Source organism: Pseudophryne corroboree, chromosome 9 (assembly GCF_028390025.1).
Source record: "Pseudophryne corroboree isolate aPseCor3 chromosome 9, aPseCor3.hap2, whole genome shotgun sequence".
NCBI lineage: Eukaryota > Metazoa > Chordata > Amphibia > Anura > Myobatrachidae > Pseudophryne > Pseudophryne corroboree.
The window spans coordinates 345,335,494-345,356,541 of NC_086452.1; the positions used below are offsets into that span (position 1 = coordinate 345,335,494).

Sequence of the window (21,048 nt, forward strand, 5' to 3'; positions counted from 1 at the left end):
CCCTTTCCTGGCTTGGATCAGGGTTGGAATAACCTTTTTCCGGAATGCCTTTCCGGGCTCAAAATTTGATGCTCAACTTCCATGCCATCAAACGTAGCCATGGTAAGTCTTGATAGATGAACGGCCCCTGTTGTAGAATATCCTCTCTTAGAGGGAGAAGCCACGGGTTCTCTAGAAGCATCTCCAGTAAATCTGCGTACCAGGCCCTTCTTGGCCAATCCGGTGCAATGCGAATTGCTTGAACCTTTTCCCTTTTTATTCTTTTGAGAATTCTTGGGATCAGTGGAAGAGGTGGAAACACGTAAACCATCTGGTAGACCCATTGAGTCACCAGAGCGTCCACCGCCACTGCTTGCGGGTCCCTCGACCTGGAACAATACCGCTTTAGCTTCTTGTTGAGACGAGAGGCCATCATGTCTATTTGTGGAATTTCCCACCGACGTGTTAAGGACTCGAACACCTGCGGGTGAAGGCCCCACTCTCCCGTGTGGAAGTAGTGTCTGCTGAGGAAGTCCATTTCCCAGTTGTCTACTCCCGGAATGAAGATTGCCGACAGTGCCACCGTGTGTCTTTCTGCTCAGAGGAAAATTCTTGTTACCTCTGACATTGCAGCTCTGCTCTTCGTTTCGCCCTGTCGGTTTATGTACGTTACTGCCATCCCATTGTCCGACTGAACCTGAATGGCTTGATCTTGAAGAAGATGAATAAGCCTGTAAAAGGGCGTTGTATATGGCCCTTAGTTCCAGAATGTTAATTTGAAGAATGGCTTCCTGACTTGACCATTTTCCTTGGAAGTGTTCCCCAAGGGTGACTGGTCCCCAACCTCTGAGGCTTGCATCTGTGGTTAGCAAAATCCAATTTTGAATCCTGAACCTTCGACCCTCGGTCAGGTGAGAAGTCTGAAGCCACCACAGAAGAGAAATCCTGGCTTTTGGCGACATGTGTATCCTCTGGTGCATGTGAAGATGCGATCCGGACCATTTGTCCATCAGATCCAGCTGGAAGGGCCTCGCATGAAACCTTCTGCACTGCAGAGCCTCATAAGAGGCGACCATCTTCCCCAGAAGGTGAATACATAAATGCACCGATATCCGGGCTGGTTTTAGAACATCCCGCACCATCGACTGGATTAAAAATGCCTTTTCCAATGGAAGGAATACCTTCTGTTCCTCCATATCCAGTATCATCCCCAGGAATGGAAGCCTCCGTGTTGGTTCCAGTTGGTACTTTGGTAGGTTCAGAATCCATCCGTGATCCTGAAGTAGTGGGGTTGAGAGGGCAATGCTGTCCAACAACCTCTCCCTGTAAGGCGCTTTTATCAGCAGGTCATCTAGGTAAGGTATTATGTTCACTCCTTGCTTGCGGAGGAGAAACATCATCTCTGCCATTACCTTGGTGAATACCCTCGGTGCCGTGGAGAGGCCAAATGGCAGGCCTGAAACTGGTAGTGACAGTCCTGTAGTGCAAACCGTAGATAAGCCAGATGAGGCGGCCAAATGAGAATATTAAGGTACACATCCTTGATGTCCAGAGACACCAGAAATTCCCCCTCCTCCAGACCTATTATCACCACTCTCAGAGACTCCATCTTGAACTTGAACACCCTTAAATACGGGATCATTGATTTGAGGTTTAAAATGGGCCTTACCAAACCGTCCGGTTTCGGTACCACAAATAGGTTGGAGTAATAACCCTTGTTGTGTAGTTGAAGTGGAACTGGGACAATGACCTGAGTCTGTACCAGTTTTTGAATTGCTGCCTCTAAAGTCGTACTTGCTTCCGGAGAAGCTGGTAAGCCTGATTTAAAGAATCTGTGAGGTGGGAGTTCCTGAAACTCCAGTCTGTATCCCTGGGTGATAAGGTCTGTGACCCAGGGGTCCTGGCAAGACGTTGCCCAAACGTGACTGAAATAACATAACTGAGCTCCCACTTGCCTGTCTTCCAGACAGTGCAGACCACCTTCATGCTGAAGACTTTGGGCTAAAACACACTACCCGGCTTTTGCCGGCCGGGAAAAAGCCGGACGGCTTTTTCCCGTGCCGGCATTGTAGTTAACAGTGTGAGGGGTAGGGTCCCTTCACACTGCACGGCCCCGGCCCGGCTGCCGGGTTGCAGCCGGGTCTCACCACTGGAAGGTCCGGCTGCCGGGCGGCCGCCGGGCCGTCTTTGCAGCCAGTGAACCGTGTGTGTGAAGGGCAGCTTTCACACACAACGTTTTTTTCTGAAGCCGTGTCTGATGCTGCGCATGCGCACAGCATCACACACGGCTCAAAGCCGTCCTGTGTGACAGACACTGACGGTTTCTCCCGGATGGCAAAAAGCCGGACAAAGTTTGTCCGGCTTTTTGCCATCCGGGAAAAACCGGAGTGTGTGTTACAGCCCTTTGAGGAAGCAGACCCGGAGGTCTGTTCCTGAGAAGCTGCATCTGCAGGTTTTCTGGGTAATACCTCTATTACCTTTGAAGGCTGTAGAAGAACCTTTGGATTTGCCTTTGAATTTCACTGTCCGAAAGGACTGCAGAGTTGGAGCAGAGTAGGTTTTCCTTACTGGGGGTGCTGCGGAAGGAAGGTACATAGACTTACCCGCCGTAGCCTTGGATATCCACTTATCCGGTTCATCTCCAAAAAGGGCCTCACCTTTCCTGGAATCCGCATCCGCAGCCCACTGGCGTAGCTACAGGCCCCTGCGTGCTGACACTGCCATTGCAGTGGTACATGCGCTGAGCAAACCAATTTCCTTTATGGCCTCCACCATAAAGTTAGCAGAGTCTTGAATATGCTGCAGGAGTAAAACTATCTCCCCTCTGGGTAAGGTATCCAATCCATCAATTAGGTTACCTGACCACTTTGCAATGGCTTTAGTGATCCATACACAAGCAATAGTGGGTCTCTGGGCCACCCCAGCAGTAGTGTATAATGATTTGAGAGTGTTCTCAATCTTGCGGTCAGCTGTGTCCTTTAAGGATGCTGCCCCAGGAACAGGTAAGACTATCTTACGTGACAACCTAGATACAGATGCGTCCACAATCGGCGGGTTTTCCCATTTCTTTATATCTTCTAGAAGAAAGGGAAAGGAAGTAATTAATCTTTTAGGGATCTGAATTTTTTTGTCAGGGTTAGCCCAAGTTTCTTCAAACAGGGCATTCAATTCCTTTGATACAGGAAAAGTAGCTGAGGATTTCTTTTTTACATTAAAATAAAATTCCTCCTCTACCTCCGCCGTCTTGTCAGGAATGTGCAGGACATTTCTGATAGCCTCTATCAGGGCCTGTATTCTTTGTGACAGGACCACATCCTCCTCACTCGCATCCACTTCACCTTCCTCTGGATCTGATGTATCGTCATCAGTATCATCCTGCATGAGCTGGGCCAGAGAACAATTTTGTGGGCAAATGGCGGGGATTTGAGACGCTGGTATGGGAACTGAATCTTTATTCATCAGGTCATCCATAGACTGTCTTAAAATCTGCGTCTCTTTCTCATTATAGGATAATTTAGTAGAAATATTAGATATCATCCCTTTAATGGAAGCTAACCGTGGGGGTTCTGCCCCACTAGCTTGAAAATGTGCACTATTACAGGGTAGTGAGTCTCCGAGGGAGGAAAGACATTCAGCTGTGCAGGAAACACAGTCCCAGGACATGGTAACGTGAAAGGTGAAAACACAGTTTAACCCACACAGAGCCCTCAGGGAGACACAGAAATTGGAGCCAGCCACACAGAGCCCCTGTAACCAAGTAAAACTTAGCTGGGTCGCTACACTAAGTCCCTCAATAGGGCTTAGTATACTACAACACTCCCCCCCTTCTAAGACCCCCTGGTACCGCTGAGGAGTCTTTGTGGAGGAGCTGCGCTTCCCTGTGATTCCTGTCAGAGTAAGCTGCAAATGCAAAATGGCGCTGGTGAGTTGCTGGATCCGCTCATAGTGAAGACTCGCCCCCTCACTGGCGCTCGGCTTCCTGCTTTTTTATACTGGCTTGAGGTAATTTTTATGCCTAACAGAGGGTTAAAACCCTTGTTAGGTATGTTAGCCAGTGTGGGTAGTCAGTGGTGGCTCAGCGCGCCCCTCACAGGGGGACACACTACCCTGTATGTCCTCCTGAGCCCCCTGGAGCGCAGCCTGCACTCAGAGCTGCGCTCCTACCCTTGTGCCGCCATTCCTGCCGGCAACCCGCTAACCGGGACGCCGGCGCTGTACTCACCACTCTTCTATCTTCTGGCTCTGTTAGGGGTGGCGGCGTGCTGCGGGAGGGTATGCTTGCCGTAGTGGGGCTTGTGAATGACTTCCTCAGGAGCTCAGTGTCCTGTCAGCGGAGAAACTGAACCATTAACTCTTTTTAGGAAGTTGGTCCGTTCTCCCGCCTAAGTACCACGAAGCAGGCAGTCTGGTGCCAACCAGACCTGCCTCAAAATAACAAACAGAAAATAAATGTAGAAAACTCTTCAGGAGCTTCCCTAAGTGTGACCTGCTCCTCCGGGCACATTTTCTAAACTGAGCCTGGTGGTAGGGGCATAGAGGGAGGAGCCAGTGCACACTATTGATTTCTTAAAGTGCCCAAGGCTCCTAGTGGACCAGTCTATACCCCATGGTACTAATGTGGACCCCAGTATCCTCTAGGACGTAAGAGAAATTATATTAAACTTAAAGCAGAGGTTGGACTTCACTGACTATGATCAGTATATTGATCTATTATTAATGTGTGTTATAGTGTCCACACACAGTGATGACACTACCCATGCCATACCTCCCAACTGTGCTGATTTCAGCAGTCCCACCTGATTTCAACAGTCCCACCTGCGGACACGGGGCATGTTGGAAGGGGCACTCTGTCACACATATCATCAGCACTGTGCCAGGAGAGTCTGGGGGTTACCCAGCACCTATTGTAGCACTGGGAAAGCCCCCATTGTTACAAGAGACAGGAACGTGACGTGCTCACTCCTCCAAAACATCATGCACCAGGAAACATGGTGACACGGGAAGGTCATGTCCCTTTTGCATGATACATTTTAAATGTTGGGAGATATTCCCATGCTGCAGAGCTGATAGTATGCAATGAAGTGCGATGCTGAGTTACAGATGTGTCCTCATACATCTAGCCTCAGTACGCCATGCATTGCAAGTTGCCTGGCGTGAGTGAGCCGCCAGGTCTTGTGCATCTCTGCTTCCATCATATTAGTCGCAATCTGATGGGGCTAGGACGTACCAGGAAACTGTACTGATTACTTTGATATACTTTGTATATCTGTGTGCGACTGAGTCTGTATAGGAAACACAATGGAGTTTGGCATAGGGGAAAAGCCACTGCCGCTGAATTGTAGCACTTTGTATACAGAATCAGAGACTTCAGTTACTTATCAAACGAATCAGCGTAGTCTCCTGGTGCATCCTAGTTGCATCACGTTGAGAATAAGACATATGGGTGGTCACTCCGAGTTGATCGCTCGTTGTTTTTTTTACGCAACGGAGCGATTAGTCGCTAATGCGCATGCGCAATGTCCGCAGTGCGACTGCGCCAAGTAAATTTGCTATGCAGTTAGGTATTTTACTCACGGCATTACGAGGTTTTTTCTTCGTTCTGGTGATCGTAATGTGATTGACAGGAAGTGGGTGTTTCTGGGCGGAAACTGGCCGTTTTATGGGAGTGTGTGAAGAAACGCTACCGTTTCTGGGAAAAACGCGGGAGTGGCTGGAGAAACGGAGGAGTGTCTGGGTGAACGCTGGGTGTGTTTGTGACGTCAAACCAGGAACAACAAGCACTGAACTGATCGCACTGGAAGAGTAAGTCTCGAGCTACTCAGAAACTGCACAGAGAAGTCTTTTCGCAATATTGCGAATCTTTCGTTCGCAATTTTGATAAGCTAAGATTCACTCCCAGTAGGCGGCGGCTTAGCGTGTGCAAAGCTGCTAAAAGCAGCTTGCGAGCGAACAACTCGGAATGACCACCATTATTGGCAAAAAAGACGCCTGATGCTAACAGAGTCTCATGGGACCTGGACGCCAAGAGGGGCTATGTGGCGTGACTGCAGCAATGATGGGTGTGGACACATCTGTATACGCAACTGCACTGCATCTAAACTTGCAGCTGATGGCGCGTAACTTGGTAATAACAAGGTGTTTGTAAGTAGGCTAAGATTGGCAAAAGCGCCAAGGGCACAAATAAGCCTGTTTTCAGACAGATTTCTTGAACCAATGTTAGTGCCATGCAAGTTCACACTGGTAATGATTATGGCTATCAAACAAAGCACACAGATAAGTGTGGTGCAGTCATAAGTCGCATAGTTGAGTAAAACTGCAGACAGATGAATATCCGCATTTAGGGCCCGATTCAGACCTGATCGCTGTGCTGCAAATTACACTGTCCTGCGATCAGATAGTTGCCACCCAGGGGGAGTGAAAATTCACCCAGTGCAAGTGTACGATTGCAAGTATATGCCGTGCGAAAATTCCCCTCAGTCAGCGGACAGCAGCAAAACCGCTCGCATCACACTCACCATCGAATGTTTTTCCCATTCTGTGCGTAACTCAATATTTACTCCTCCAGTGTGAAGAAATCAGGCTTATTTGGGGGTGAAGCTGACGTCACACACTCGCCCTGAAAACGCTTGGGAATGTCTGCATTTTTCCAGACACTCCCTGAAAACGGGCAGTTACCACCCACAAATGTCCTCTTCCTGTCAATCACCTTGCGAACGGATGTGCGATAGAAATTTTCGCACCATCCTGTCACTGTTTGGTGACGCGCCTGTGCATTGCGGTGCATATGCATACGCAGTAGTTCGATAATCGCCCGCGCAGCAGCGATCAGGTCTGAATCGGGCCCTTAGTTCTGTGCATATAATATGGGAGCAATTACAGCCACTTGCCTTCAACTCTGCATCGGGGTCAGTCACTCATTTTTTTTTACATTTCATATGATTCCTGACAGTAAGACATCATGTCAGTCTTTAGTTCAAGTGCAACTATTTCTATTTCCTTTCCTTATACACAGTATACTGTTTTACTTCTACATACATATGCAGCCTGCTCTGCTGCTAGCTCAGTTACTCCATAAAACGCTATAAAATATGTCCGCCTTTTTGCAGTGTCATTACCCACATCCAAGACCTTTGTGTGCTCTGCCACCGTTACAAGTTCTGTGATGGTGACAATATGGAGTTGTAGCTTTTTCTGCTCCTACTAGTTGAGATCGACTGGAGGTATCAATCAAAGATACTTCAAATAACTCTGGGTACTTAAAACCCACATATTCTACTAGTTCTCTAGCAATATCAGCCCCATGGACTATGATATGGAATGGAATTTAAAATAAGGGTCACTCATCACTTTTTGGAAAGACATGATAAATAGAAGGAGAACGAATTGACAGAATAGGAGAGGAGTGGGTTAAACCTCAGCTAGTCTGGGGGCAGGATGGTAAGGCATTATGGGAGTTTCATTGTTAGCCAATAGGAATGAATGTTGGGGGTAGGTGGAATGGGTTCTTAAGCATGAGAAAGGGGCTGGGTCAGCCTCTTCTGCTTTTGTCGTGGTAAGGGTGAGTGCTCTTCCCCCCTTTTTGTCTCTTGCTGTGCTGCTTGTAGTAGTAGTTCTCCATCTATATATTGGAGTGCTGCTGCTGTGACTTTGTGCTGCGTACTGCCCCCTCTGTCCCCATTACCTGGGTTTATATTGTGGCCTCCATGCCCCGTCCCCGCCGCTCCTCTGCCCCCCCTGCCCGCTACCTTGATTCGGCTCCTGCTCGGGAGCCGGCGTCCGATGCCACTGGCCGGAGCGCTCTGCTCTCGGCTGGGATGGGGCCTGCTGGCGCTGCTGCGGGCGCCCGCAACGGCGCGCCCGTCTGCTCCGTCGCCGACTAGGCCTGGAGCGGGCAACCGGCGGGAGGAGCCCGCTGGAGGGCCCGCTTGTGTGGATTCCCGCCGGCTGCTGCGGCGCGGGGACGCGCGTCCCCGGAGCCCTCCACTGCTGAGAGTCACCGGAGGCTCCCCGGAATATGAGGGGATGGCCTCTGTGGATGTGAGGCCCTCGGACGGCGGCTCGTACACCGGCCGTCCCGAAGGGCAGGTGCTTCCCTTATCACGGGCGCGCGCGCGCGCCCGTGGGGCTGCTGGACTCCCCATGCGCTCTCCCCGCTCTGGCGGGGGAGGCTCCCGGGGGCCTGTGGTAGTGTCGACACGGGGCCAGAGGGGGGGGGGGGTGATGTTTGGAGGCGGAGGTCAGCGGGTTCTCCCAGTGGGGGAGGGGCCAGTGGGGGCCGGGGCGGCACTTTGGCTCGCGGTGCACCGCAAGAGGGAACGGGGGTTCTTAGGGCGGCTAGTGCCGGTCCCCGGCGGGGCCGGCCTGGGCGGCGCGCCGGCGCTGTTGCACCCATCCCTGCTTCGGACCCGGGGGCCGGGGGGACCTCTGGAGCTACGACTGCGGCTCCGGGTCCCTCTGCCGTTTCGACGGCACTGTCGGCCATGACGGCGGCATTCGCGCCGCTTTTGTCGACTTTGTCCCCGGGTGGCGTTTCCTTGGTTCCCGCTTCGGTCGACGCGGCCGTTCTCCCGGGTGTTTCTGACCCCGCCATGGCGCAGTTCCTACAGGCGTGTCACAGTCTGGGCTCCGCCGCTGCGTTGCTGGGTAGCGCTACCCCTTCGCCCGCAGGGGCGTCTGCTTTCATTCCCGCCAAGGGTGCTTCGGCTCCAGGGGCGGTTGTCCCTTCTTTTTCAGGTGCGGATCCGGATAGCGATCAGGACGAGGAGCCGGTCGTATCCGAAGTTTCGCCTTCCGGAAGCGGGCCCGCCGGTGAGTGGGACGCCGATACTGTTGCTATGTTGCTGGGGTCCTCTTCTCCCTCGTGCGGCAGTACGTCGAGTAGATCTTCTTCCTCTTCTTCGTCGTGCGAGTCTGCGGTTAGTAGCACCGCTAAGGCTAGGAAAAGGGCTATCAAGTACGCGTGGCGTGAGGCGCGGCACCGGGATAAGCGGTCTCGGAAGAGTAGTAGCAGTTCTCGCCGGGAAAGGAGGAGGTGTAATTTGCCGGGCGTGGTTCCCTGCGAGTACACGGCAGTCTTGCGGGGATTGCGGGAGAGTTGCAGGAGGAAGATTAGACGGGGGGAATACGTCGACCTTTTTACGTTGACCAAGAGGGAAGGTAAGGAAGCGCTCGAGAAGGGCGGTATTGGGGCGGAGGCCTTCCGCTCATATGACAACTGGTTGGCGGGTTTCTGTGTCTTCGCGGCGTGCTACTTGGAGGATCGCCCTGATGAACACATGAACGTCATCAGGTATATTCACCTCGTGCATGACATGCAGCGTCAGTATAAGGACGATTCGTGGCTGCAGTACGACAAGCAGTTCCGTCAGAAGCACGATTGCCTACACGTCATTGACTTCGGATGCAAAGACGTGGAGGTATGGCTTAGGGTCACACGAGCGCAGGATGTGAAAATGGTGGCTAAGGGGGCGTCGGTGGCGCAGGCCGCAACGGCGAGTCAGTTTCAACCAGCGGTTGAGGGTCCGCCGCGCCGCCCTTGGACCGCGGCCCGTTCTCCACAGCAGACGCCGGCGAAGGGGAAGTGTTTCGCGTTCAACAATGCCACGTGCCCCCTTGGGCAACGGTGTCGTTTTCGACACCTTTGCTTGCGATGTAACGGATCCCACCCTGCTTCCAATTGCTTCCGCGGGGGGAGACCTGGTGCCAGGGCGGCCGCTGGCCCAACCGGAAAAGCAACGGGTGGGCTTGCCGCTAGTTAGGGCGCCTACCCCAGTGCGTTTGGGGGCCATGCTAAAATGGTTAGGATGGTACCCATACACAGACGACGCAAGATTTCTGCGGGAGGGTTTTGCGTCGGGTTTTCGTTTGCCTGTGGTGGGGGATGTTTTAGTTCGGGCCGTCAGGAACCTGCAGTCTGCCCGGGATTTCCCTGACGTGCTTCGAGGTAAAGTGGAACAGGAGGTTCGCCTAGGGAGAATGGCGGGCCCCTTTGCGCTGCCGCCTATCGAGGATTTGATTATCTCCCCGGTGGGGGTGGTGCCCAAAAAGGCTCCGGGTAAGTTTCGGCTCATTCAGCATTTGTCTTATCCATCCGGGTCCTCGGTGAATGATGCCATTTCGCCGGAATATTGTTCGGTGGTGTATCAGTCCTTTGAGGATGCTCTGGGCTTGGTCCGGGAGTGTGGCCCTGGGGCCCTCATGGCTAAGCTGGATGTTGAATCGGCTTTTCGCTTGCTCCCTTTGCACCCGGAGTCGTTTCGATTCATGGGTTTCCACGTCGGGGGGGAATACTTCATTGACAAGTGTCTGCCGATGGGGTGTTCCGTTTCGTGTGCCTTTTCCGAAAAGTTCAGCACCTTTTTGCATTGGTGTGTGGAGTTTTCTTGCGGAGGTAGCGGGATTGCACATTACCTGGATGATTTTTTGTGCATGGGGCCCGCGCATTCTCCTCGCTGTGGTTTCCTGCTGTTCTCGCTGCGTGCATTGCTTAGGCATTTTGGCGTCCCGGTGGCCGAGGATAAGACGGAGGGGCCCCTCTCCTGCTTGTCCTTTTTAGGTATCGAGATCGATACGGTCACGGGGGCGTGCCGGCTGCCTCAGGATAAGGTCGTGCAGCTGCGGGAGTCCATTGCGCAGTGCTCGGAACGAAGTAAGGTTACGTTGCGGGAGGCGCAATCCCTCTTAGGTCGGTTGAACTTTGCCTGTCGGGTGATCCCCATGGGCAGGGTTTTTTGCCGGAAGTTGGAACGGTCCACGGCCGGGGTGTCCAGGCCGCACCATTTTGTCCGTTTCTCGGCAGAGATTAGGCGGGACCTCGCTATGTGGGTTTCGTTCCTGGCAGATTTCAATGGTGTGCGGATCTGGATGGCCCCGCTCGTTGACAGTTTCGAATTGCAGTTGTTCACAGATGCGGCGGGCTCATCGGGGTTCGGTTGTTATCTTGACGGGGCTTGGTGCGTGGCCTCTTGGCCGGAGTCTTGGTCGAGGGAGGGGCTGACCGGCGACCTGTTGTTGCTGGAGCTCTTTCCCATCATGGTGGCCTTGGAGGTTTGGGGGGAGCGACTGCGCGATCGCAGTATTCTCTTCCGCTGCGATAACTTGGGGGTCGTGCACGCGGTTAAAAACCAAAAGGCTAAGGCCCTGCGGGTCCTCCGAGTGTTGTCACGGCTCGTGCTAACCTGTTTGCGCTGCAATATTCTGTTTCGGGCGCAACACGTCCCCGGGGTAGATAATGGGATCGCCGACGTTTTGTCCAGGGGGCAGTGGGATAGGTTCCGTTTGTTGGCCCCCGGAGGCTGATTCGGTAGGTTTGCCCTGCCCTTCTTATGTTTGGCAGGTCATCATGGCGGATTGGAAGGGCTAGCAGAGCTGTCTTTGGCTCCGTCCACTCTCGCTGGATACCGTCGGGCCAGGAAGGAGTGGGAAGACTTTTCCCGTGACCAAGGGCCTAGAGGTAAGAGGGGTCAGAGCTTGTTTCTAGACTTCGTTTGGCAACTCTTCGTAACGGGGAGATCGAGGGCCGTGGTTTCTCGGTACCTTGCCGGGATATCCTTTTATTCTAAATTGAAGGGTATGCCGGATTTTACGAAGGGTTTCCTACTGGCAAGGGCGCTTAGAGGTTGGGCGCGTTCGGCTCCGGTGCCTCCCGATGGCCGACGCCATATTGATGCGTCCCTGCTTTCTTCCCTCTTAGGGGTGGCGGCGGGGGTGGCGGACTCCCGTTTTGAAACGCTCCTGTTTCAGCTGGCCTTTGGCGTTCAATGGTGCATTCAGGGTTTCTGAGCTGGTTGCGGCTTCTAAGAAAACCGAGGCCTTTATGCGGCGCGCGGATGTTATTGTGGGTGGGGGGTCCGTGCTGTGCAGGCTGCGCCGCTCCAAAACTGATCAGATGGGTAGAGGTCATTGGCTCACTTTGACACCATCGGGTGGTGGGGACTGTTGTCCGGTGGCATTGGCTGGTCGGTATGCGGAGGTCAGGCCCTCGTCTGAGGGGTCTTGGCTCCTGCATTACGACGGGTCGCCATTGACGAAGTACCAATTTACATGGATGATGCGGCGCTGCCTGTCCAGTTTGGGCCTCTCGCCTAGGGACTTTGGTTCCCATTCCTTTAGAATCGGGGCCGCCACTTACGCAGCATCTGCAGGGCGCGCTGTGGACGAAATTAAGGCTTTGGGCCTGGAAGTCGGCGGCTTATAAGCGTTACATTCGGCCCGTTGTTGCGTAAGCGAGTTTGTTCTACTAACATGTTGTTTGTGTTACTGCGTTGTGTGTTTTAGTTCAGTGTGTTCGTACTGTATTGTTTGTCTCCCCTGTCCTCCCTACTCGGATGGCTAGCTACTCGCCACTGCTGGCAGTGGGGGTCTGGAGTGCTTCGCGATTTTTTGCCTGAACTGACGAACTGATTTGGCTTAATTTATTCAATTCGGCTAATTGGCATCTAATTACAGGTTCCTCAGCAGGTGTTTACGTTTCACCTCCAGCCGAGTTATTCTGTGTTCCCCCCAAACCCCCCCCTCCCACCCCCTCCCAGCTCTAACCTCCCCCCCCCCCCCCTTTTGTTATTTTGTTTTTTCCTTTTGTGTCTTTCTGTTGCTTCAATTGGCCTGAAGCTTGTTCAAGAGGAAAGTTATAGTCCTCTATTCAATTTTTTCTTTTTGGCAGATCCTCGTTCTGATAGTTGGTTCCAATCTGGGCTGGGTTTGGTTTTATCTCCCATATTCACATTTGTTTATCTGTTTTTTCCCCCTTTTAGGTTGGCGGGTGGATGTGTGTGATGTGTGGGTGATTGGCCATTCCTATGTTTATTGGGCAGCCAATTTTTTGGCTACGGAAGGGGCTCCTTGCTTTGTGGGTTCGGATGATGTGCGGTGGATAGGTGTGCGTGGTATGCTTTGGCATGACCTGAAAGCGAAGCTTATGGAGCAGGTTCGGCGGTTTGGCATCCCCAAACTGTTGGTGATTCACTTAGGAGGGAACAACCTAGGTAGGAGGAAGGCAGTGAATCTTCGATTGGCCATTATTCAGGATCTGCAAGTGATTTTGGGCGCTTGGCCAGGCTGTAGGCTTATCTGTTCTTGTATGGTGCCGCGGTTGTGTTGGCGTGGAGTGGTGGATTGTCGGGCGATCGATGTGGCTCGCCGGAAGGTGAATGCCGCGGTGGCTAAGTTTGTGGTGGCCCATGGCGGTGCTGTGGTTTGACATCAGCGGATCAAGTTTCGGTACTTCTACTTGTTTAGACCTGATGGTGTGCACTTGACAGGACAGGGACTATCTATGTTTTTGGAGGATCTGTTTTCGGTGGTTGGTTCGGTAGGTTAGGGGTATGGTGGCGGTGCGTAGTTTCTGTGGAACAGAACTTCGCTGTTGGCGGGAAAGAACGGCAGGTTAACATTTGTTGTATTAAAGAGTGGATTGGAGGTCGTTTGGTTGTTGATTTTTAGGTGCGCTCTCCTTCGCTGATTGGTTTTACATCTGCTGGACCGCCTTCACGGGTGGCAGCCTCATCACCTTCATGGGTGGGTAGTCAGGATGGAGGTTGAGCGGATACCTATTTGTTTGTTGGAAGGTTTACGTCAGTTCTTTTTTACAAGATAGTTATCTATGGGATAGGGTTGTTTAGCCGTTCTTTCTGGCCACCATACTTTAGTTTAATTATTCACAGTTAATTGTGTAACTTAAATAAATAGCTAACAATTTCTGCCAAATTCAAGTCTCCGTGTCTTTATTTATTATAATTAAGTGTTAAGATGTTATAGTTTATGTTACGGACAATCCTCAGACTATATGAGGTTTAGGAGAACGAACTGACAGAATAGGAGAGGAGTGGGTTAAACCTCAGCTAGTCTGGGGGCAGGACGGTAAGGCATTATGGGAGTTTTATTGTTAGCCAATAGGAATGAATGTTGGGGGTAGGTGGAATGGGTTCTTAAGCCTGAGAAAGGGGCTGGGTCATCCTCTTCTGCTTTTGTCGTCCCACCCTCCCTCCCTACTGGTGGTGTTTGATTTATGTTGTTGCGTTGGCTATTTTCGTGCTGTGGGTTGTCACGGTTTGGGTTGTGGCGGGAAAGAACGGCAGGTTAACATTTGTTGTATTAAAGAGTGGATTGGAGGTCGTTTGGTTGTTGATTTTTAGGTGCGCTCTCCTTCGCTGACTGGTTTTACATCTGCTGGACCGCCTTCACGGGTGGCAGCCTCATCACCTTCACGGGTGGGTAGTCAGGATGGAGGTTGAGCGGATACCTATTTGTTTGTTGGAAGGTTTACGTCAGTTCTTTTTTATAAGATAGTTATCTATGGGATAGGGTTGTTTAGCCGTTCTTTCTGGCCACCATACTTTAGTTTAATTATCCATAGTTAATGGTTCACTTAAATAAATAGCTAACAATTTCTGCCAAATTCAAGTCTCCGTGTCTTTATTTATTATAATTAAGTGTTAAGATGTTATAGTTTATGTTACGGACAATCCTCAGACTATATGAGGTTTATGTGTTTATATTACTTTTCTCTATGAGCCGTCATTTGTTTTATACACCACCTGTATGAACAGGCGCTGTGCTTCTCTTTAATGATTACCCAGACCCTTGGAGATATAAACCATTTAGTTTTTATATATACTGTAGCTGCTATAGATCTTTTGTCTTTTTTTTTTTTTTATATCCACAAGCCTTGATTACAGATTGATTGATATCAGCTTTGAGTAGCACATTGCTGGAGATACCCAAAAGATATGACATCATCTATGACACACTATTTTGAGCAGCCATACAAACAATAATTCTGGCACATACACATGTACCCGCCAATTAAAGTTCTGACTTTGACACTCTCTCCAGCCAGATCACTATATAACAGAATCGGAAAAATAATAAAATACCTGCTGTCATCAAAGAACGGCTGATCTTTCACAGAATGCACTTCAGCTTCAGGGTGTAGTTCCTCTTTTTCCTTTACTGTAATAAAGTGGAAAACATTAAATTAATAGGTACTGTAGAGGAAGACCCAAAATTTGCTTCAAAAGTTGCCCTCTTCTATTTCTTTGTCCAGGTTTCCCCATTTCTATTCCTCTCACTACTGATCTTTTATACCTGGTTGACATCAATGTACATTTATCATTGCCCCCAACCCCCCCCCCCCCCTCCTTCCCTGCACTATGGGGGCTATTCAGTTGGCAATGCTACTGAGATGCAATCGCATCTCCCTGCCATCCGCCGCTTTGCGCACGTCAAGTCCTGCATGTGCTGTTATGTAAATGCCTCTGCCTGATTGACAAGCAGACTCGTTCGTGGGGCGGTATGGGGCGGCGATGTGGCATTGCAGGGGTGGTGATGTCACACGCGGCTGCAGCAACCTGGAAAATGCCCGTCCTACACCTGCCTTCGCAGCCTGGCTGCGGAGGCAGGTGGGCATCCACAAATCAGTGATGCGTTTGCAATTTAATTGCAATTGCATCGCTTCTGGCCATTTGCATGCTGGGTGCCCTTACCCTGTGCTGGGTGGCCCCCAGCATGCGATCGCAGCCACTTGCAGTTTTGCTATTTTAGCAAAACTGAAACCGAAGCTGAATCAGGGCCAAAGTTTATTATGCACATAAACACACTCGAACTAGTGATGTGCACCGGAAATTTTTCGGGTTTTGGTTTTGGAGTCTGTTCCGCGGCCGTGTTTTGGATTCGGACGCGTTTTGGCAAAACCTCCCTGAAATTTTTTTGTCGGATTCGGGTGTGTTTTGGATTCGGGTGTTTTTTTTACAAAAACCCCTCAAAAACAGCTTAAATCATAGAATTTGGGGGTCATTTTGATCCCATAGTATCATTAACCTCAATAACCATAATTTCCACTCATTTTCAGTCTATTCTGAACACCTCACACCTCACAATATTATTTTTAGTCCTAAAATTTGCACCGAGGTCGCTGGATGACTAAGCTAAGCGACCCAAGTGGCCGACACAAACACCTGGCCCATCTAGGAGTGGCACTGCAGTGTCAGACAGGATGGCAATTCAAAAAAATAGTCCCCAAACAGCACGATGCAAAGAAAAAAAGAGGCTTAATGAGGTAGCTGTGTGACTAAGCTATGCGACCCAAGTGGCCGACACAAACACCTGGCCCATCTAGGAGTGGCACTGCAGTTTTCTAGCGAGAGAATGAGTGCTAGATGGCATATTGGCAAGTTTACGCTTCTCCTCAGACGCTTTTAATTTAGATTTTTGGGTCATTTTACTGAACTTTTGTGTTTTGGATTTTACATGCTCTCTACTATGACATTGGGCATCGGCCTTGGCAGACGACGTTGATGGCATTTCATCGTCTCGGCCATGACTAGTGGCAGCAGCTTCAGCACGAGGTGGAAGTGGATCTTGATCTTTCCCTATTTTACCCTCCATATTTTTGTTCTCCTTTTTTTAATGTGTGGAATTATATGCCAGTATCAATAGCAATGGCCTACTACTATATATACTACGCACAACTGAAATGCACCACAGGTATGGATGGATAGTATACTTGACGACACAGAGGTAGGTAGAGCAGTGGCCTACTGTACCGTACTGCTATATATTATATACTGGTGGTCAGCAAACTGTGCAAAACTGAAATGCACCACAGGTATGGATGGATAGTATACTTGACGACACAGAGGTAGGTAGAGCAGTGGCCTACTGTACCGTACTGCTATATATTATATACTGGTGGTCAGCAAACTGTGCAAAACTGAAATGCACCACAGGTATGGATGGATAGTATACTTGACGACACAGAGGTAGGTAGAGCAGTGGCCTTCTGTACCGTACTCCTATAAATTATATACTGGTGGTCAGCAAAATTATGCACTGTACTCCTACTATATACTACAATGCAGCACAGATATGGAGCATTTTTCAGGCAGAGAACGTATAATACTGGTGGTCACTGGTCAGCAAAACTCTGCACTGTACTCCTCCTATATAATACTGCTGGTCCCCAGTCCCCACAATAAAGCAGTGTGAGCATAGATATATGCAGCACACTGAGCACAGATATGGAGTGTTTTTCAGGCAGAGAACGTATAATACTGGTGGTCACTGGTCAGCAAAACTCTGCTCTGTACTCCTCCTATATAATACTGGTGGTCCCCAGTCCCCACAATAAAGCAGTGTGAGCACAGATATATGCAGCACACTGAGCACAGATATGGAGTGTTTTTCAGGCAGAGAACGTATAATACTGGTGGTCACTGGTCAGCAAAACTCTGCACTGTACTCCTCCTATATAATATACTGGTGGTCCCCAGTACCCACAATAAAGCAGTGTGAGCACAGATGTATGCAGCACACTGAGCACAGATATGGAGCGTTTTTCAGGCAGACAACGTATAATACTGGTGGTCACTGGTCAGCAAAACTCTGCACTGTACTCCTCCTATATGATATACTGGTGGTCCCCAGTACCCACAATAAAGCAGTGCGAGCACAGATATATGCAGCACACTGAGCACAGATATGGAGCGTTTTTCAGGCAGACAACGTATACTGGTGGTCACTGGTCAGCAAAACTCTGCACTGTACTCCTCCTATATAATACTGCTGGTCCCCAGTCCCCACAATAAAGCAGTGTGAGCACAGATATATGCAGCACACTGAGCACAGATATGGAGCGTTTTTCAGGCAGACAACGTATAATACTGGTGGTCACTGGTCAGCAAAACTCTGCACTGTACTCCTCCTATAATACTGCTGGTCCCCAGAATAAAGATATGCAGCCCCCTGAAACAAAGTGAGAGGACGCCAGCCACGTCCTCTCACTATCATTTCCAATGCACGAGTGAAAAATGGCGGCGACGTGCGGCTCCTTATATAGAATCCGAATCTCGCGAGAATCCGACAGCGGGATGATGACGTTCGGGCGCGCTCGGGTTAACCGAGTCATACAGGAGAATCCGAGTATGCCTCGGACCCGTGTAAAATGGGTGAAGTTCGGGGGGGTTCGGTTTCCGAGGAACCGAACCCGCTCATCTCTAACTCGAACCCTACCGGACTTCACCACCCGAGCCCGGATCAGAGTCAGGCTCGAGTTTTTCCGCCTGACTCGGAAACCAGAACGAGGCCAAACATCATAATCCTGCTGTCGGATTCTAGCGGGGTTTGGATTCCAAATAAGGAGCCGCGCGGTGCCGCCATTTTCACTCGGTATTGGAGAGTGTAGAGAGAGGACGTGTCTCCGTCCTCACTGTCCTCAGTGTCCGTGTCTTGTGCTGTATCTGTCCAGTCACAGTGGTTGTGTCCTCTGCTGCCATATGTCCAGTGCTGCTGTATAAGTACAGTCCAGTGGTGTTGTGTTGTACTGCATCAGTTCAGTGGGTTCCGGTATGAATGGTCGACCATTTTATGGTCAACAGTCATTAGGTCGACCACTATTGGTCGACATTGACATGGTTGACATGGAGACATGGTCGACACATGGCAGGTCGACATGGATTTTTGAACTGTTTTTAGTGTCATTTTTTACATAACATGACTAGGAACTCCAAATAGTGTACCGCGTCCCCTTGCATGGCTCGCGGCTGCGGGCAAGGTGCCTCGTTCTGCTACTGCTGCGCTCGGCACACGTTACTGTTCCCAATCGTAGTCCACGTGGAAGGTACAGTATGAAAAATGTAAATATCTATTTAAAAAAAAAAAAAAAAGCCATGTCGACCTTTTCATGTGTCGACCTGTCATGTATTGACCATTTTATCGTGTCGACCATGTGTCCATGTCGACCATCTCAATGTCGACCAATAGTGGTCGACCTAATGATTGTTGACCATAACATGGTCGACCATCCAAACGGATACCAGTCCATTGGTGGTGTGTTGTGCTGCATCAGTCCAATTACAGTGGTGGTGTCCTCTGCTGTCATATGTCCAGTGCTGCTGTATAAGTCCAGTCCATTGCAGTGGTGCTGTATTATCCTGCATCAGTCCTCTGGTGGTGTCCATGTGCTGCCATATATGTCCAGTGGTACTGCCGTATATGTACAGTGGTACTGCCGTATATGTCCAGCGGTACTGACGTATAATTCCACTGATCCTGCCGTATAAGTCCAGTGATCCTGCCGTATATGTCCATTGATACTGCCGGATATGTCCAGCGGTACTGCCGTATAAATCCAGTGATCCTGTCGTATAATTCCAGTGATCCTGCCGTGTAATTACAGTGGTACTGGCGTATAAATCCAGTCCAGTGAGACTGCCGTATATGTCCAGTGAAACTTCCGTATATGTCCATTGATACTGCCGTATATGTCCAGCGGTACTGCCGTATATGTCCAGCGGTACTGCCGTATATGTCCAGCGGTACTGCCGTATATGTCCAGCGATCCTGCCGTATAAGTCCAGTGCTCCTGCCGTATAACTGCAGTGCTCCTGCCGTATAAGTCCAGTGATCCTGCCATCTAATTCCAGTGGTACTGGCGTATAATTCCAGTGATCCTGTCGTATAATTGCAGTGATCCTGCTGTATAATTTCAGTGGTACTGGCGTATAAGTCCAGTCCAGTGATACTGCCATATATGTCCATTGATACTGCCGTATATGTCCAGCGGTACTGCCGTATAATTCCAGTGATCCTGCCATATAATTCCAGTGGTACTGGCATATAATTCCAGTGATCCTGCCGTATAATTCCAGTGATCCTGCCGTATATGTCCAGCGGTATTGCCATATATGTCCAGCGGTACTGCCGTATATATCCAGCGGTACTGCCGTATAATTCCAGTGGTACTGGCGTATAAGTCCAGTGATCCTACCATATAATTGCAGTGGTACTGGCGTATAAGTCCAGTCCAGTGATGCTGCCTTACATGTCCAGTGGTACTGCCGTATATGTCCAGTGGTACTGCTGTATAATTCCAGTGATCCTGCCGTATAATTCCAGTGATCCTGCCGTATAATTCCAGTGATCCTGCCGTATAATTCCAGTGATCCTGCCGTATAATTCCAGTGATCCTGCCGTATTATTCCATATAAGTCCATATAATTCCGTATAAGTGCAGTCCCGTGGTGCTGCCATATAAGTTCAGTGTTGCTGTCCTGTGCTGTATATTATTTATTCCAAATAAAGGGGTTATTAATATGTGTGGTGTAGAGGTACGCTCTCATGTACCACATATTGTTATATAACTCCAGAGAAATAATGGAGAACAAAAATTTGGAGAATAAAATAGGGAAAGATCAAGAACCACTTCCTCCTAGTGCTGAAGCTGCTGCCACTAGTCATGACATAGACGATGAAATCCCATCAACGTCGTATGCCAAGGACGATGCCCAATGTGATAGTAGAGGGCATGTAAAATCCAAAAAGCCAAAGTTCAATAAAAAGACCCCAAAAAAAAGAAGTCAGTGTCAGGTTGTGAAACTTTGGGTAATAGTGTAAGCAGTCCTCTGACACCTAAATCTCTTGTTCCTCTTGTACCCAAGCTCCTGCAAGCCACACCACCAACTCCCTCAACGTCAACTTCCTCCTCAGTCAGGAACATCAGTAGTCCTGCAGGCCATGTCACAGGAGAGGACTCCTCAGTCTTACCAAACCCGGGATGCCTCTGGAGGATCCTTGAGTGGTACGCCTGCTGTTGCTGCCGCTGCTGTTGTTGCTGCTGGGAGTCGATCGTCATCGATCGTCATCCCAGAGGTGAAGTCGGAAGACCACTTGTACTACTTTAACTAAGCAATTGACTGTCCAACAGTCCTTTGTGAGGAAGATGAAATATGACAGCAGCCATCCTTTTGCAAAGCGGATAACTGAGGCCTTGACAGCTATGTTGGTGTTAGACGTGCATCCGGTATCCACCATTAGTTCAGTGGGACTTAGAGAATTGTGTGAGGTACTGTGTCCTCAGTATCAAATCCCATCTAGATTCCACTTCACTAGGCAGGCGATACCGAGAATGCACATAAATTCTGTTTTGACCATAGCCAAGAGCACAAAGTGTGACTTTGTAGCTTTGTCATCATGTTCTGTACATTTTTATGCCGCAATAAATATTTTATTTACATCATACCACACAACACATATTAGACCTAATGTAGAGTTCCATACAAGATTTGGAGTTGTTGA

The 21,048-nt window shown here is 49.9% G+C and overlaps 1 protein-coding gene across 8 annotated transcripts in view; it reads right to left on the minus strand.

Annotated features, from left to right (window-relative positions):
• The window catches only part of CHL1 (cell adhesion molecule L1 like), a 464,787-nt gene that overhangs the window by 10,518 nt on the left and 433,221 nt on the right, over positions 1 to 21,048 (minus strand). For all 8 annotated transcript variants that reach the window (XM_063940640.1, XM_063940638.1, XM_063940643.1 and 5 more), the window contains one exon: positions 14,853 to 14,928. In XM_063940640.1, coding sequence (XP_063796710.1) covers positions 14,853 to 14,928 — 76 coding nt within the window. The remainder of the gene's footprint in view (positions 1 to 14,852; positions 14,929 to 21,048) is intronic.